The sequence below is a fragment of the Canis lupus genome, chromosome 5 (assembly GCF_048164855.1).
Source record: "Canis lupus baileyi chromosome 5, mCanLup2.hap1, whole genome shotgun sequence".
Classification (NCBI taxonomy): Eukaryota; Metazoa; Chordata; class Mammalia; order Carnivora; family Canidae; genus Canis; species Canis lupus.
Window position 1 is genome coordinate 36765374 of NC_132842.1, and position 18458 is coordinate 36783831.

An 18458-nucleotide genomic window follows, 5' to 3' on the forward strand; every position below is an offset into this window, starting at 1 on the left:
AAATGATTTGCTAAACATCACATAATTTATATGATGTTGCCATATTTAAACCTATTCTGATTGTAGAGCCTAATACCTTACAGAGAACAAGCAGTATATTTTTACATGGTCTTGTTTCCATGGAAAATTCTTTCCACCGTCATTTGAAGATCTAAGAAGCAGTGGGGAAATAAATGATGGAAATGCTAACCCAGGTGGTTTGAGCTTTCTCCTCCTCTCTCTGATCCTGGACAGCATTTGGGTTGCAGACTATGGTTCTCCTGTGATTTGTGGGCTGTAATTACTCAGATTAACATTGCCCAATTCATAAAGGCTGAGTGAGCAAGAGGAGGTGGAGCTTGTTCTAGTGGCGACGCAAGTGGAGGATGGGGAGGGGGAGCTAGGGATGTTGTTCAGCCTGGTCTTGCAGCAGGTTTGATGGCGGATGGTTTTTGCCTTTTGGTCAGGCTGAGCATGTATGACTGTACAATCTGCCAAATTCTGCTACACACACACACACATACACACAACTGAGAGACAGACAGATGCATGAAATGGTTGCATAAAAGCCAAAAGGGTGCAAACAAAATCAGAGCTGCTTGAGGCTGCAGCGGCTGGCTGCAGTGGGGAGAAGCAGGGTGTCCCTACACAGAAAGCCTGGATGTTCACCTGCAAACCCAGAATCTGCAGAACCACCCGTGCTCTGACTTTTCCCTGGGCAGCCAGAGGCAGCAGCAGCAGCCCGCCAGAGAATGAGCAATCCAGGGGAGCTGGCTGGCTGGGCCGGAAATGGCTGTAATCATTTAAAAGCCTTTGCTGGCTGCACTGACCTAGCGGGGTGGGCGGGAGGCATGCTCCAGAGTGCTGTCTGGCAAGATAGCCTGGGCTTTAATCAAAATGATGGGTTTTCTGGGAGCTCTTTATTAACCTCAGGACCAAAATCCCAAAGATGGCAACAAAGGGATGAATGGGGAGAGAAGGGGAGGGCAGAAACCTGCAGAACCGGGCTGTGATTTTCCTGAGCTTGTCACTCCCGCTTCGTGCCCCTCCCCCAGCCTCACTCCTTTCTGATTCTTCTTTTTTTTTTTTTTTTTTTCCCCTTTCTGTTTCTAGCTTAGAAGTTCCTGCCTGCATCTCTGACTCCCAAATGGTGGCAAGGCAAATGTAATCAAAATAATTGCTACATTTGTATAATGCTTCAGAATTTTCCAAGGGCCTTTATACACAGCTCAGGATGTGGTGGAGTGAGACTGTCCAGATTCCATCAGGTCCTGGGTTCTACAATTAGTAACCTCAAGACCCTTGGTCCTTAGTCTCTTCATTTATAAAACAGACATATCCATAAAACAGACATGGATATTGGCAATATTTACTTCATATGGTTCTTGTGAGGAGCAAAAATTATATTGCATGCAGATCTACTTAGCCCAGTGCCACGCACATAGGAAGATCCCAGTAAATCTAAAATACATCCATAATCCTGTGGAAGGTGATCATCTTCATTTTATGGATGAGAAAACCATAGTTCAGAAATATTTACGTAAATTGCGCAGGCCTGTGTACTATTAAGTGCTAAAGTCAGAGCAGGCTCTCAAGTTCAGAAGAACAAAGCAAGATGAACAGAGGAAAAGATAATTTAACCACCCTCCCACATTCTCCAGCCTGTGCCCTCCAAGAGCGTTCCTGAAAACATTGTCCTTGGTCAAAATGACTTGGTGTTGTTCTTTTGGAGGAAATCAGTGTAAATCAGAAAACTGCTCTGCTGGTGTTAGTTGATTGTCCACAGCAGTTGAGAATAAGAGTTGGGGATGAGTTTACAAAGTCTGGCATTTGCTTCACAATTTTCAGGACCTTCCCCAGCATCTGCATTGGCAAAGCCTCCAGCCAGCTCCTCCGAATCCCTGAGGCCAAACTCTGGCCAGTGTTCCTTTAGCTGAAAAGAGGGATGTAGGGAATGTTGCCAAAAAGACCATGGGCAATGCCTAAGGGAGGTGTCTAAAGTAGTTTATAGGGGCACCTGGGTGGCTCACTGGGTTGAGCACCTGCCTTCAGCTTGGGTTGTGATCTCAGGGTCCTGGGATGGAGCCCTGTGTAGGGCTTCCTGCTCAGTGGGGAGTCTGCTTCTCCCTCTGATCCCACTACCCTGCTCATTCTCTCTCTCTCTAATAAATAAATAAAATCTTTAAAAAATAGTTTATAGGATTAAGTGAAGTGGCCAGCTACCTCCAGAGGGCAATTTTTTAAGTTGCAGATCTGTACACATTTTTTTTTACACATTTTTAAAAATATGTATATTGTTCTGATTTTTAAATGTATTCCTACCTATGGTGGAAAAATCAGCCAATGCCAAAAAAAAAAAAAAAAAAAAAAAAAAGCAAAGCCATTTACTGTAGTTATGATTATATTCTATTAAAGCTTTTATAAATTCCATTGGGTTGAAATCTGAATGTCAGGGAAGGCTCTGCCTAAGAATCCAGACCCCCACCTACTTGATGTGTACCTGAAATCCTCTTTCTGGAGTCTGGCAGAGTCTTGACTGCTTGTCAGTCTCATCCTTGCCAGGAAGTTAGGTCCCCTGGGACCAGAGGAGAGAGACTTGTGGCAAGTCACAAGAGGAGGAAGGGAAGCAGCACCAAAAGAGGAAACATTCCCTTAACTGACTGTGTGCTGGTCCTGGCCCTGGCATCTCTTCCTTTCTCATCTTCTTTAAGGGGGAGCATCTCCTTGATTCTGCCCTCAAAGTCCAAGCATTTCACAGGCAAAGCCAGCCAAAGGTCTTTAGTGCTCTTGGCCAAAAGGGACTCAAGATTAGGAGGAGGTCAGTAAATGTTGTTTGCCAGATCCTGAAGCTATTATTTCACCTGAATGAACCCTCAGAGACGGTTGCTTACACATCAGCCAGAACAGGTTAGACACAGTGGTCTGTGAAGGATTCCATAAGCTGGATCAGAGGAAGATGCACCAGAGTGGATCTCTGCTTCTTGGAGTCTAAGGCTGAGTCAGACCAACCAGGACTCCCAGCAAAGGCCGAGAAGCTTAGTGACATGTAAAAAATCTCATTAACTCTTAGCAGTCCTGCTGTGAGGGGGTCCCTCAGCCAACAGGCAGAGCCATTAATGTCCTTTAATTCTGTAAGATAAAGATATCTCTGAGTTCTGCATCTCCAGATGACAGTTCCAAGGCCCCATGCAGAGTCCTGGCTGTGGTTGGAAAAAATTTCCATCCTGGCCTATGTGAGGGCCACTGAAGGACCATGGATTGGTACAGAAGCCCAGTTCTCCTAGATGCCAAATCCCAGGCTTTTCAATACCAGTCTTGCTTTTGTCTTCATCTCTCAGGGACGGGGCTTGTATTTTAAAGGTAAACAGGCAGGTTCTGGCTGAGCTCAATTGCAGATTTATCTCAGATGGCTCAAAGAAATGAGTTTTAGTCTCAGAGAAAAAGCATCGAGATGGCCCTATGTCCAAAGAGCTATAGAGTAAGCTTCACTGGGGGAAGCGTGCTGTAGGAAAAGGGATTTGGTGGAAAGAAAAACGCTTCCTTTCCCTACTGCATTCTGGTAACTAAATTTACATTATTCTAACCTGCCTTCCAGCCCCAAGATATATATATATATATCCCGTATGTGATTCAGTTTATTGGGCTCTTCCATTGCGCTGGCTATCAGGCTTAGCACTTCACACGCATTACTTCACTGTCTTCAGGGACAGCAGAGTGCAGTAAGTAGAGAGCTGTTGGATCTGCTAGGGTGGCTGCCACTTCTCATATCTGTTTTTTCATTCAGCCACCTATCAAGTATTTTATTAAACACCTGTTATGGGCCAGGAATCACACTAGACATCAACTATTAGTGGTGAATAAAACATATATTTTCTGCCTCTGTGGATGTTACAGTGACAGATGGAGGTAAAAGGGTTATGCTTGGGTAGAAGGGTCATAGAACACCTCTGCCAGGGGGTGACATTTCAGCACAGACTTGAAGAATGAGGAGTCCTGCTAAGAATGGAGGGGAGATCATTCTAGACAAAAGGAAACTGTGTGTATACAGTTCTTGAAGCAAAAACAATCACAAGGGGTGTTGAAAAACTGAAAGAAGGCCTATGTGGTAAGAGGGAGACTTGTAGATGCGATTGGAGAATAAAAAATATATTTATTTAAGGGCGTTCTATACCATGTTAAGGAGTTTGACTTTTAAAAAAAAAATTTATTTTTTGTTAAGGCAGTAGAAAGCCTCTGAATAATTTTAAACAGGGGAGTGATGTAATCTGGCTTCTATTTTTGTAGGATTTTACTGTATGTATGCTATACTTCAGGGGATTTTGTTTTGTTTTGTTTTGTTGTTGTTTTTTAAGGAGAAAAAGAAAAAATAATAAAAGGAGGGAAAGAGTAGCAATAAAGAGAACTCTGGCTCCTGGGTGGAGGGCTAGAGAGAAGCCAGTGTCAAAACAGGCAGAACAAGGCAATTGTTGGAATTTACCTTCTGGATAATGGTGCCCTGAAAAAAAGGTAGTGACAATTCAAATGGAGAGAAGAGGACCAAGTCAAGGTATATTTAGGAGGCAGGAATGACAGGTCTTGATGGATGATAAATGGGGAACAGAAAATAGAAAAAAAAAATGGACACTGGCTCTGAAGTTTCCAGCTTGAGCATTAAAGTGAGTGGAGTGCCATTTATTGAGACTGGAGAGATTTAGAAAGAACTAGACAAGAGGAATCAGGAGTTCCTTCAGCTTGAGATGCCCCATGAGACTTTCAAGAGAAGATACAGGATAGGTAGGTATTAGGAGACGTGAGACTGGAGCACAGGATGGGGGGTCTCCACATAGAAATCTGGGTCTCAGCAGTACATGTGGACAGTATGCATACCCATGGACCTGGCTGAAATCCCCACAGGAGTTGAAGAAAAAGAAGAGAAGGTGGTCTAAGGCCAAAAGAGAACATCAGGAGAATGGTTTGACAGGGAACTGATAAAAACCAGTGTCTCCAGAAGGGACTGACAAATGCTCCCAAGGGGTTCCTGGCAGCACAGACTGAATTGTGACCACTGGCTTTGGCTATTATATGATGAGTGGGTTTGACATGAGCAGTATTACAAAAGTAGTGTTTAAGGATGCCAGATTCAAAGAGATAGGGAAGTCATAGATCAGGAGATGGAAAGAGTAGATGTAGAAAAATCCCAAACTGCAATCAAACATAAACAGTTCCTCTGGCAGAACTTTTTTTTTCACGATGCCACCGAAGGAGCAGTGTCCGATACAAGGACACTACTCTGATGTCAAAGGGTTTCGATGTCATGGCCACTGGGATTACTTTGCCCAGATAGACCATTACTCTTCCTCTCTAGCTCTGACCTCTACTCTTCTAGAAGTCATTGTCTTCCAGTTGGACTCTTGGGAAAGTCTTGCATCAAAAACCCCTTTGGATGCATAATAATTTTCTCCAGTCTCACTGCAAATTTCATCTTTTCTCTGGAATCGCCTTTGACTTTCTCAAGTATAATTAATAATTTTATCCTCTGAAATCCCCAAAACATTTCACATGTACCTTGGTCATTGCATTTATCAATTTGCCTTATAATCGCTTAAGTGTCTGTCCCAACTAGACTCTGAGCACCCTGAGGGAGGAGTGTAAAGTTGGCTCCTAGTGCTTTTCTCAAATAGACCTGTATTTACAACAGAATCCCATACTCCTATCCTGGGCAATATCCCCTACACCCACACATGTTTCCATCTCTTCTCTACTTCATCCCACCACTCCTCAGGATGATTGTGATAGACTTGGGATCAAATAATTGAATCAACTAATTTATCTTTTGTTTTGGACAGAGTAGTTGTCAAAATACATGTGTACCCAGAGTGTTCTTTAATTCACATGCTATTAATTAGCATATTCTTCTTTTCCTTCTTTTAATATCTGAAACTGCATCATGTACCTCTAAATTAGGTTTTTTTTTTTCCTCCATTACCTGAAGACAAAGCATTTTCAGTATAATTGCAGACAAGTTCTGAAATCCTTTGGCAGTTCTTAGTTTGGGGGTTGGGGGGGGGGTTATCCAGATAATACAAAATCTACTTCTTCAGCTGCCTTTTATGTTACCAGTGTTATTGAAACTTCCATTTGAAAAATTATGACAGAAAACTTGAGATCCCAGAGGCCCTTAGAACTGGCTTGAGAAACAGTAGTGTAGTACCTGACATCAAATGAGATTCAAGTATTTCAGTTGTGATTAGAAGAACAAATGCCCAGGGCGTCTTTCATTGTGGAAAGGCTAAAAAAGTTACAGCACTAATTGCTGCAGGGAATGCCCTGTTTAGCTCTTAGAGCCTCAGGTCTTTTGGTTTTTTCCTCTCTCTCTCTCCTCTTCCCTGTGCACCCGTCCTCCGCACCCCCTAAAAAAAAAAAAAAAAAAAAAGTTCTTTAGCAAAGAACAAGAGTCTGAGACTGTGGTGGTTTCCCTTTGGCTTCAGGTAATGGTTAGTATGCCAGGGCAGGGAGAGGTCATCCTTTTTTTTTCTTAAAAGCAGGAGATGAAATGCATAATGAAAAGTATCTATTTTTGTCAAGATAAGAATTATCTTCCTTCTTCCTGCTGGTAGTGCAGTCGGCTAGGAGTGGTATATGTGAGAGAGCTCCCCTCTTTAGAGCTTCCTGACTCCATTTTGTTTTAATTTTTATTTTTTATTTTTAAAAGATTTTATTTTATTTTTTTTTTTAAAGATTTTATTTATTTATTCATGATAGTCACACACACACACAGAGAGAGAGAGAGAGAGAGAGAGGCAGAGACACAGGCAGAGGGAGAAGCAGGCTCCATGCAGGGAGCCCGACGTGGGATTCGATCCCGGGTCTCCAGGATCGCGCCCTGGGCCAAAGGCAGGTGCTAAACCGCTGCGCCACCCAGGGATCCCAAGATTTTATTTATTTATTCATGAGAATACACAGAGAGGAGAGAGAGAGAGAGGCAGAGACACAGGCAGAGGGAGAAGCAGGCTCCATGCAGGGAGCCCGACATGGGACTCGATCCCAGGTCTCCAGGATCACATCCTGAGCTGTAGGCGGTGTTAAACCGCTGAGCCACCAGGGCTGCCTCTCCATTTTTTTTTTTTTAAAGGAAGCCCTACTTGCAACCTGGGACCTGGAGATGGAGTCTCATGCTCCAAGGACTGAATCAGCCAGATGCCCCTCATGACTCCATTCTATTTTATTTATTTTTTATTTATGTTTTTAAAGATTTTATTTATTTATTTGACAGGGAGAGAAAGAGTGAGAGTGAGACAGATCATGAGCAGGGGGGGAAGGGCAGAGGAAGAACCAGACTCCTTGGGAGTAGGGACCCTGATGTGAGACTTGATCCCAGGACTCTGGGATCATGACCTGAGCAGAAGGCAGATGCTTAATTGACTGAGCCACCCAGGCACCCTGACTCTTTTTTTTTTTTTTTTTAATTTATGATAGTCACACACACAGAGAGAGAGAGAGAGAGAGAGAGAGGCAGAGACACAGGCAGAGGGAAAAGCAGGCTCCATGCACCGGGAGCCCGATGTGGGATTCGATCCCGGGTCTCCAGGATCATGCCCTGGGCCAAAGGCAGGCGCTAAACCGCTGCGCCACCCAGGGACCCCCCTGACTCTATTTTAAATGAGAGTTTTTTTTTTTTTTTTTTTTTTTTACTCATTTTTACAATATATACCACATTTTTTTTATCCATTCATTCATCTATGGACACCTAGTTTGTTTCTGTATCTTGGCAATGTAAATAACATTGCAGTGAACATAGGGATGCACATACCTTTTCAAGCTAGTGGTTTTTTTTTTTTCTTTTTCTTTTTTGTAAAAAAGATTTATTTATTTGAGAGAGAGAGAGAACCAGGGGAGGGCTTAGTCTTAAGCCTAATCTGCGCCAGTTGCAGAACCCAACATGGGGCTCAGTCTTACCACCCTGAGATCATGACCAAAGCTGAAGCCCAGAGTGGGAGGCTCAACTGCAGCACCCAGGGGCCCCAAGCTAGTGTCTTTATTTTCTTTGGATCAATACCCAGAAGTATGATTACTGGATTTACAGTATTTCTATTTTTAATTTTTTGAGGACCCTTCATACTGTTTTCCATAGTGGCTGCACCAGTGTACATTCCTACTGACAATCCACAAGGGTTCCTTTTCTCCATGTCCTCACTAACACTTGTTATTTCTTGTCTTTTTGATGATAGCCATTCTGACAAGTGGGAAATGGTATCTCATTGTGGTTTTGATTTTTCATTTCCCTGATGATTAGTGATAGGTGTCTTTTCATGTACTTGTTGGCCATGTGTATGTCTTTGGAAAAAAGTCTATTCAGATCTTCCACCTATTTTTTAATCAGATTGTATGTATTTTTGCTGTTGAGTTGTAAGAGTTCTTTATATATTTGGGGTATTGACCATTTATCAACTATATGATTTACAAATATTTCCTCCCATGCAGTAGATCGCCTTTTCATTTTGTTGATGATTTAGTTTGTTGGGCAGCAGCTTCTTCGTTTATTTTTTTTAAGATTTATTTATTTATTTATGATAGACAGAGAGAGAGAGAGAGAGAGGCAGAGACACAGGAGGAGGGAGAAGCAGGCTCCACGCCGGGAGCCTGATGTGGGACTCGATCCTGGGACTCCAGGATCCTGCCCTGGGCCAAAGGCAGGCGCTAAACCGCTGAGCCACCCAGGAATCCCCCAGCTTCTTAGTTTAAAAAGCTAATTTTTGCTTTTTTCACTTTTGCTTTTGGTGTCAGATTCAAGAAGACCGATATCAGGGAGGTATTGCCTATGTTTTCTTTTAGGAATTTCATGCTTTCAGATCTTACATTCAAGTCTTTAGTCTGTTTTGAGTTTATTTTTGTGTGTAGTGTAAGACAGGGGTCAGGTTTCATTCTTTTGCATGTAGCTGTCTAGTTTTCCCAACACCATTTACTGAAGAAACTGTTCCCCACCCCACTGTATATTCTTGCCTCATTTGTTGTAAATTAATAGACCATATATATGTGTGGGTTTACTCCTGGGTTTTCTGTTCTGTTTCATGGATCTAAGTGTCTGTTTTTATGCCAGTACTATCCTGTTGGATTACTATAGCTTTGTAATATAGCTTTAAATCAGGAAGCACGATGCCTCCAGCTTTGTTCTTTTTTCTCAAGATTGCTTTAGCTCTTTAGGGTCTTTGTGGTTCTGTACAAATTTTAAGACTGTTCTATTTCTATGAAAAACGCCATGGGAATTTTGATAAGGATTGCATGGACTCCATAACAATATTAATTCTTCCATTCCAGGAGCACAGAATATCTTCCCATTTATTTGTCATTTCTTCAATTCCTTCCATAAATATCTTCGAGTTTATAGTATAGGTCTTTCAGCTCCTTGTGAAATAAATTCCTAGTTCTTTTATTGCTACTTCTGCTTTAATCCAGTACATTTCCCATCAGAATAAGTAATCACAACTGTATTCTTTAGGAAACTCTTCACAAGGAACCAAAAATATGTCACTAGAAAATTAGATTTACAGACCTTCTGGTGAGAAAATCTGCCCTCCTGATTGTTTCCAAACACTGACTTTGGCCTCAGGCTTGAAGAAATAACCCCTGAGTCCTTGGGGGCCAGGCTCGTCAGTACAGCTTCCCCTGTAGTCCAGTCACTAGTGTGGCTTGGAAGGCTTGTGTTGACTCTTACTGACTTGTGATATTCTGTCTTTCAGAACCAGAGGCAGGAGAGGTGTCCCCTCCAGTCGGTGCTGGTGTCAACAGCAACAGCTGGACCTTTAAATACGGACCAGGCAACCCCAAACAATCTGGTCCCGGTGAGTTGCCAGACAAATTCATTATCCCGGGATCTCCCGCAATCATCTCCATCCGGCAGGAGCCCACTAACAGCCAAATTGACAAAAGTGACTTCATAACCTTCGGCAAAAAGGAAGAGACCAAGAAAAAGAAGAAAAAGAAGAAGGGTAACAAGACCCAGGAAAAAAAAGAGAAAGGGAACAGCACGACTGACAACAGTGACCAGTGAGGTCCTCTCATGGAAACAAGCCACTTAGCCAGTTTTTGTAATAATGGCAAATCTCTCCCATGTAGCAACTCCCCACACCTTTCTCCTCTCTCCATGAGCCCTCTCTTCTAGACCTCAGAAATCTGCAGAAAGTTCCCCATGTCTGTGTAGATCACATTGAACAGGTTTTTGTCTTAAAAGCTTTACTAAGTCTGGTGTTAACTCTTTCTCTCCACTCTGGCTTGTTTTCAGAACCTAAAAAGCAGACCCAAGTTTCCTTTCTCCTCCGCCGCAAATGAGAGGCTTTCCAGTCCCGCCAGTGAGAGGTTGGACTCTCTGCCCTGTGCTCCGGGGATGCTGTCTTGATGACACTTGCAGGGCAGGCTCAAAGATTTTGAGATTGAGCAGCTTGGGTGTCTGTGGCCACTGGGTTTGTGTGGTCACCGGGGGCGTGTGAGTGCCAGACATCGGCTGGGATGGGCCAGGTGAGACTAGCTGGTACAAGGAGAGCTGGTTCAAAGAAAGGCAAAGAAACAGTGGGAGTTGCCAATCCAGGGGGAACACGAAACTAAAAGGGACCAGACTTTTTAAATCTTACAACTTAAGAGGCGGTAGCCACCTTCCCGCAGACAAAACTACCCCCACTGACAAGGCTTTAGGAGGCCTCAAGTCTATTGGCTGTGGTGTCATTATTCCTAAAACCTTCATCACACAGGCCAAAGGCTCAGTGTTGAATGAGGCCAACCGGGGCAACAGAAGCAGATCTGATGTGTTTGCCGTGTATGTCCTTGTACTCACTTTATTAAAAATTCTTTTGCACACAATGTTTATGAAAAGGCCAGATCCTTTTCCAACACATATGCAAAAGCAAACGTGAAAGAAAACCCCAACACCTCATTTTATGCTGTTTGTTGTTTGATAGATTTATTTAAAAAAGAGAAAATCTATAACTATAAATCTTTAAAGAGAAATATGATGACTACAGTTCCCCCTCAACTCTCCTCAAAAGAGAATCCAGTCTACAGCCATTTAAATGATCATGCTGCTACAGAAGTGCTTTAAGAGAATTGCCTGAAACATCTGTATTATACTGGCCACCTGCCAATCACAGCTTTACTCTTTCAGGTCACTCTGGGGCTGCCTCTTGCATGTATTAATGACTAAGTGAAAGGATCTTTCTCTCTCTCTCTCTCTTTTCTAAGAAACAATTACGTGCACTTTGAATACACAGCCTTCTCTAGCTAACTATTTCAAGACCCCGAAATTGAAGAAAAATAATTGTTTTCTCATACACACAGTGAGCCGGCTTTTCAATCCTCGAATTCTGTGATTTGTCTTGGTGTGCTAGCCCACACCTTCTCTTTGGTTTAGTTTTCCTTTTTTAGAACACTCTGAATTGCTAATCTTGCTAACACCTATGACGTTACCTGAAATCAATCTCCCATATGTATGCTGTATGCTATTATAAGACTCCTGAAATATACTTACTCTGTGCTTGTGTATGTGAATGTTAATGCAACTATTACCTAGAGTGAACTTTAAGCTTTATTGTTGAATGTAATTCCATTATATTTCCTTTTGTACACCTGTGAAAAAGTGGAGTAATGTTTTTTTAACCATTGTTTAATCAGCTTTTGTGTATAAAAGGCACAGTAAAATTTCTTTCTTAAATCAAGACACTGGTGATTCAAGGAATTTTATTTATGGTCAGCCAAGAGCTGTCTCTTGCCAAGACTCCTGCTGGCAAGGGAATGGATAAAGCTGTTTTTTTCTAGTAACAATTCTGGAATGAATACCGTAGTTACAACCTGAGAGTATGCAAGCACAAAATTTACCAATCTGACCTCGCTGAAGTCGCAGAATGCTTTGAAACTCTAATGACATCTGGAATATCAGCTCATAGAGAAGAATAAAATTTACTGTCACCTTAAATAAGAAATTTTAATTTTGTTAAAATGTACAAGTTTAACTATATTATCTTTTCAAAGTTATCATAAGAGAGGTAGGAGTCTGTTATTAAAACAAAAACATTAAATCTCAAAAACAAAAGCCTGTTTTGTCTACTTTTAGCTTCATTCTCCCATATTTTGAAGGGTGTGTAACTTCAGCTCTGCAGGATTGCATGGGGTAAAACTTGTTGCCAACACATGTGAACCATTGCTACATTGTAGGTTGTGATCATTTTGCCCCATTGAACCCATGTATCTGACCTTACGTGCCTTTTGAATACTAGGAGAATCGGGCTAATTTATTAATGATGATAATTATAATGTATCTGTACAGCACTTTTTACATTTGCAAAGTGCTTTCCAGTCCATGTTAGTTACTAGTTATTACAGCTGTAAGGATAAAACACATCATGTGGATTCATTTTTAATTGGTGCTATTGGTATTTATTCTGTTATTGCTAATAAATGGAAAATGGTGGTATGAAAGAAATGGTGGTCATTTCTAAGTATAAGAGTAGGAGGAAATAGAACACTGATTATCATTAGCTGTTGTCACTGAAGAAGTTTGTGATACGAAACTTATAGTGTCATTTTCTGGCTACTTCCACTGGCTTCTGTGTTCAGCACTAAGGCAAAGCACCCAACAGAATTAAGACTTAGACTCTACAATTTGACCAGAATGGGCAGCCAGGAGGCTTCTTGGTCACTTCCCAGTACACTCTATCAGTTTTCTGTAGTAAGAATTACAACAAACCAATTTTTATCACTAGACCCCTCCAGTCATCTTAATCATTACTTGCTTAGCCTTTGGTCCTCTCTACACTTGGGCAGTCAAATAATGCCCCCAGGAAGTACACTTTCATTGAGCAGTGTATATGCTAGCCACTCTACGAGGTAGGTTCAGTTCACAGCATATGTTCTGTAACAGATTATTTTTTCCTTCTGTAGTTACATTTTATGAGCACTTCTCAACTGGGAGCAGTTTTGCTTCTCAGGGGACATTTGGTAACATCTGGAGATATTTTTTGGGGTTTTGTTACTTGGATGGAAGTGCTACTGGCATCTAATGGATAGAGGCCAAGGATGCTGCTTAACACCCCATAATACACAAGACAGCTCCCCACAACAACGAGTTTTCCAGCCCAAAATGTCAATAGTACCAAGACAAAATTCTTGAGATAGAGTGACCATATAATTTGTTGTTGAATCCATTTTTGAGATGGAAATAATCAGGATACAAGATGTAAGCTGAGACTATCCCAGGCATACAGGGATGTATGGTGAGTCTACTTATAGAAAGAAAGAGAAACTAATATTACACTAACTGGAATTTAAATAAAAACTTGAAAAAAAAAAAAAACTGAAGAAGAAAGAAACAAACCAGTATCGTTCTGTCACTTATTAGCTGGGGACCCTTGGGCAAACCATTGTGTCTCTCAGTTGTTCAGCCTCAGTTTCATCATCTATCAAATGGGAATAATTATAGTACAACCTTATAGATTTGTGGGGCTGATACAGCAAGAGAATCTCAAAAAGTTTTAGCATGATGTCAGGCACACCACAGTGCTCAGTAAAGAATTATTAGTCTTTTTTTTTAAGATTTATTTATTTATTTATTCATGATAGACTTAGAGTAAGAGAGAGAAAGGCAGAGACTCAGGCAGAGGGAGAAGCAGGCTCCATGCTGGGAGCCCGACGTGGGACTCGATCCCGGGACTCCAGGGCTGCACCATAGGCCAAGGGCAGGCGCCAAACCGCTGAGCCACCCAGGGATCCCCAGAATTGTTATTCTTAATAATCCTTTTCTTCCATCTCCTCACACTACTCCCCCCCCCCCCTTTTTAAGATTATTTATTTTGGAGAGAAAACGAATTTGTGCAAGGGGTAGGGTGTAGGGTGCAGGGTGGGGTGGGATGGGGTGGGGTCAGGGGAAGATAAAGGGAGAGTGAGACAGAGAATCTTAAGCAGGCTTTATGCCCACAGTGAGTCCAACGTGAGGCTTGATCTCACAACCCTGAGATCATGATCTGAGCTGCAATCAAGAGTTGGACGCTCAAGTGACTGAGCCACCCAGGTACCCCCATCTCCTCACTTTTTTTTTCAGAAATTTAGCTATTACATTCAGGACACTTTTCCTACTGATTAAAATTCGAGTGACAGATTATAAGTCAACATAAACTTTTTGTTTAAAATACAAATATTTTTACTCCACATTTTTGCTCACCTCTCAAGGAAAAGCAGTCAGGTCAGTTTCATAACACTACCTACTTCTATCATGAATAATAATCAGGTCTCTAAGTGGTCAAGCAACCAGTCTGTTTACAGCTGTACCACGTTAATGATCAGTGATCTGAAAGCCAGAGACCAAAGGGCTTAGAAGTCACTTTGCATCTTCCAATGAATAAATTCCTTGTGAGCCTAAGTGCAACAGCTTGAGAGAGAAAAAGGAATCACCTCCAAATACTTCTTTTGGCAGGTAGGCAAAACACCAAAGTCCACAAACTTGCCTAGTGTCCTACAGCTAATCAGGAACAAACCAAATGTATCCCTCTTAAGCACCAGGCTGTTGATATGGGTCTTATATACAGAGAGAGAGAGTGCAGGATTCATTCCTTTGAAGAATTACAATTCACCTAATTTTAAAGGATGAGGCTCCTCGATGCATGTCAGTCTTTCCTCTTGGCTTTTAGGCTAAAGTAAGATTCTAAGTCACAAGATGTCCTATTACTCTTTTTTAGGTTTTATAAATTCAAAACTCAATCCTAAAGCACAAATGTAGTTGACCAAACACTAAAGCAATTCTAATGTTAAATCTAGATTTTAGGGGCACCTGGGTTGCTCAATGGTTAAGCATCTGCCTTTGGCTCAGGTCATGATTCTGGGGTCTTGGGATCGAGTCCCACATCAGGCTCCTTACATGGAGCCTGCTTCTCCCTCTGCCTATGTCTCTGCCTCTCTCTCTGTCTCTCATGAGTAAATAAATAAAATCTTTCTTTTTTAATCTACATTTTATTTTCTTTTTTCATTTTTATTTTTTTAAAGTTTTTTATTTATTTACTAGAGATACAGAGAGAGAGAGAAGCAGGCTCCATACTGGGAGCCTGACATGGGACTGGATCCCTGGTCTCCAGGATCACACCCTGAGCTGAAGGCGGCGCTAAACCACTGAGCCACTGGGTCTGCCCTTTAATCTAGATTTTAAAACTTCCCAAACAAGAGGTATGCTAAAACAAACACACAAAAAACTACAGATAAGCTTCTTCTTTAGGATTTGAAAGCCTCAATAGCTTACCTAAAAAATGGCAAGCTGGCCACTTTTTGACCTGTTTCATCACTTTTATATGTATTTCCTCTCCTTGTAGAAGAAGCAGATCACATAATTTCTTTCAGAAATTAGCTTGGCTGCTGGCTAGCAGGACATATATTCACAACCTAAGGTACCCCTTCTGATTTTATGCAGACATACGTACACACACAGATCCTTCTGTTATAACAAAGCAGGGGGCTCTAGTAAATGAGCAACATGCTCTTTCTTCTCCCTTTGAAATTGTGCCTAAAAGTGGTACATACACCATAACCTCATTGTCAGTACCAGTAGGTGAAGTGTTTATTGGTTCCCATTTTCTCATGGGGTTGTTCCATGGGGAAATGCCAGGGGGGTTGGGAGGGGCAACACGACATCTTAAGTCTTTTGCCTCAAAAAAAGTCTATGAGTTTATCTTTGAGCTTAAGTTCCTTTTTTTTTTTTTTAAGATTTTATTTATTTATTCATGATAGAGACACTGAGAGAGGCAGAGACACAGGCAGAGGGAGAAGCAGGCTCCATGCAAGCAGCCTGACATGAGACTCAATCCCGGGACCCCAGTATCAGGCTGACATGAGACTCAATCCCGGGACCCCAGGATCAGGCCCTGGGCCAAAGGCAGGCGCTAAACCACTGAGCCACCCAGGGATCACCTGAGCTTAAGTTCCTGTGAGACAGAGACTGCTAGATTTACTCCATAACACGGAGTCTAGTCTGCACAAAGAAATAAGGGAGATTAGGCAGTGAAAAACATACAGCCCAGCAGTTTGTTAGGTTATGCAATTATCCTGTGACTGAGGAGTCATCAATCCACAAAGAACATGAACAATTCAACCACTCTGCCAGCAGCTAGTCTTAGAGCAGAGCTAAAGAAATTGACAACTGAGGCATAAACATCCAAGAGACTTAATTAAACAGCTCCCATTTTTAAGGGTGGTTTTCACTAGCCTAACTTGATTTAATTTTACGTGACACTGAATCTTTACTATAAAAGCACATGTTCTTCTTTATAAATCAAATAATCTTACAGTTCTCTCTCACACAGGTATCCGATGTCAACATGTTCAAGTGTGTTTTTCCTATGTGCGTGCACTCGTGTGCATGCACACAGACACATACAAACATTCATAGTTAGGAAGGAGACTACTAGTCATTGAGCATGGTGCTCTTCTCCCTTTGAAGTTGTGCCTTAAAAGTGGTCTATAGGAACTCTACTGTCATAACCAGCTAGGTAAAATGTAGAAAATCAAACTTATGTGATACATGTGTATCACGTTCACCTAAGTGTAATTGTTTTCTTTTTCAAAAAAAAAAAAAAAAAAAGATAATACCACACCCATCATCCGAAGCTTTTTAAAAAATATCTACAATAACATGGAGATTTCTCCAGTTTAACTCTAAATCACTCCTTTTAATTCCTATACAAATTTCATATAATGGCCAGATCATAATGAATTTGCCTATTCCTTTATTAATGGACGTTTAGGCTAATCCAGATTTTTGCTACCAGAAACAAAAAATGGCAGTTGTGTGCAATGAGAAACTCAGTACCTGAGCCTTATAAAATCTGGTCTAGGTGTATCCCAAAGAGGAATTTTATAAGGCTTTTATGAACTTTATGTGACTTCCTCCATAATAACCACCATCCTCCATCTGAATACATACTCAGTTTTGGTACTCAATGGTAAATTATGGCTCTATCTATATAGATGAATGATGAAAACAGAAGAGACATTCACATGAGAAAGAAGTAAGAAAAATTTGTTTTCAATTACTTACCCAAAAATCATTTATTGGGAGCTCCATCTCACCCAAAAGACTTTTTTTTAATCCAGTTACAGATTGGAATGCATATATGGAAGAGGGAACCTAAAAGACAATTCAAATACTTGCTTAGACCATCTAGTTGAATACTGCATTGAAAGCAGTCGAATTGTCTTCAGGGTTGTTACATATTAGCTGAGAAGTAGACATATGAATTTAGTATCTGTGGAACAGATTTAATTGTAAGAAAAATAAATTGTTAATCAATAATGACTCCGAGACAGCCAAGGATCAAGGTAGCCATTCATGTGTTAATCTCAGTTTCAAAATCATCTGGCTTAAACCTTTGAAAGACTGGCCTCACTAAATTATTGATACAAATCAGCCTTTCAAGAAAGAATTAACTCTCATGTCCTTAGGTTTATTCCATTCTCTATGGCTAACAGCATTTATTATCCAGATGAAATATACATTTCTTCTCAACTGCAGTAACTTTCCAGATCACTTTCCTCTTTGTCTTCCTTGGTCCTACAGCCAATTTTCCAAGAGCAAGGGATCAGTCCAAGAGAAGTATCAGTCTTCCTTTCACATCTTTCACAGTGGACAGCTTGCTTCAAGCCCTGTCAGATGTCTGGCAAGCCAGTTCTGGAACATAAGTGGGTGATGCACATGTTTGGGAGCAATAGCTGGAATAGGCAGTGCTAGATCTAGCCTGGGGATGCTTGTAGGGCAGGGAGATGGGTTTCTACGGCTGAGCTTACATCAGAAACATAGGAGCATTCAGTTACTTTCTTCGTATAGATGTGTAATGAGAGGGCAGAGGGGCTATGGGACAGGTCCATTCTGTTGGCAGGGATGTGCATTGTAGAACAGACTTTTGGTTGCAAGTTAAATAAACCAGCTTCATCTAGATTAAGCTAAAAAGGACAATTTATTATAATGGCACAGGATATCTCATTGAAACCAAAAATGGGAATGCAGCTGAGCCTCTGGAAGGGACCTAGAAGCCAGAAAGCCACCGTTTTTTGTTTGTTTAAATTTCATCTTCTCTAATTATCTTTCTTAACCTGCTTCATTCTTCTCTATCTCTATAGACTGTTTTTCTCTCCTCTTTCCACAGCTTCTAAATGTATTTATTCTTGGTTCTAGTGGCTCACAAAAACCTACATTCTCTTTCTAAATACCCATTCTAAATTATTCATGGAGACGAACACTGACTGGATTGCCCTGAGTCGGATGGTCAAGTGTGGTTCTATTAGCTATGGGCCAGTGGGCTGGAGAAAGGAAAGGAAAGAGATCTTCCCCAGAAAAGGGAAGATCAGACATTTAGAGACAACTTTAAAAGCTTGCCGACTGCTGATATTCCTCAAGGGTAAACTAAACCTAAGTGTATACAATCTTAGAAAGGGCCTACCAGAAACTCATTTAACAAGTAAAAACCAAAGAAGGGAAATGT

The 18458-nt window shown here is 41.3% G+C and overlaps 1 protein-coding gene across 13 annotated transcripts in view; it reads left to right on the forward strand.

Moving 5' to 3' along the window:
• The window catches only part of LOC140633522 (protocadherin alpha-C2), a 187882-nt gene extending 175458 nt beyond the window's left edge, over positions 1 to 12424 (forward strand). For 12 of the 13 annotated variants that reach the window (XM_072826184.1, XM_072826178.1, XM_072826183.1 and 9 more), the window contains exon 4: positions 9696 to 12424. In XM_072826184.1, coding sequence (XP_072682285.1) covers positions 9696 to 10006 — 311 coding nt within the window. In that variant the 3' untranslated portion in view covers positions 10007 to 12424. The remainder of the gene's footprint in view (positions 1 to 9695) is intronic. The other variant, XM_072826190.1, reaches the window with a different exon arrangement.
• Positions 12425 to 18458: the final 6034 nt, after the last annotated feature.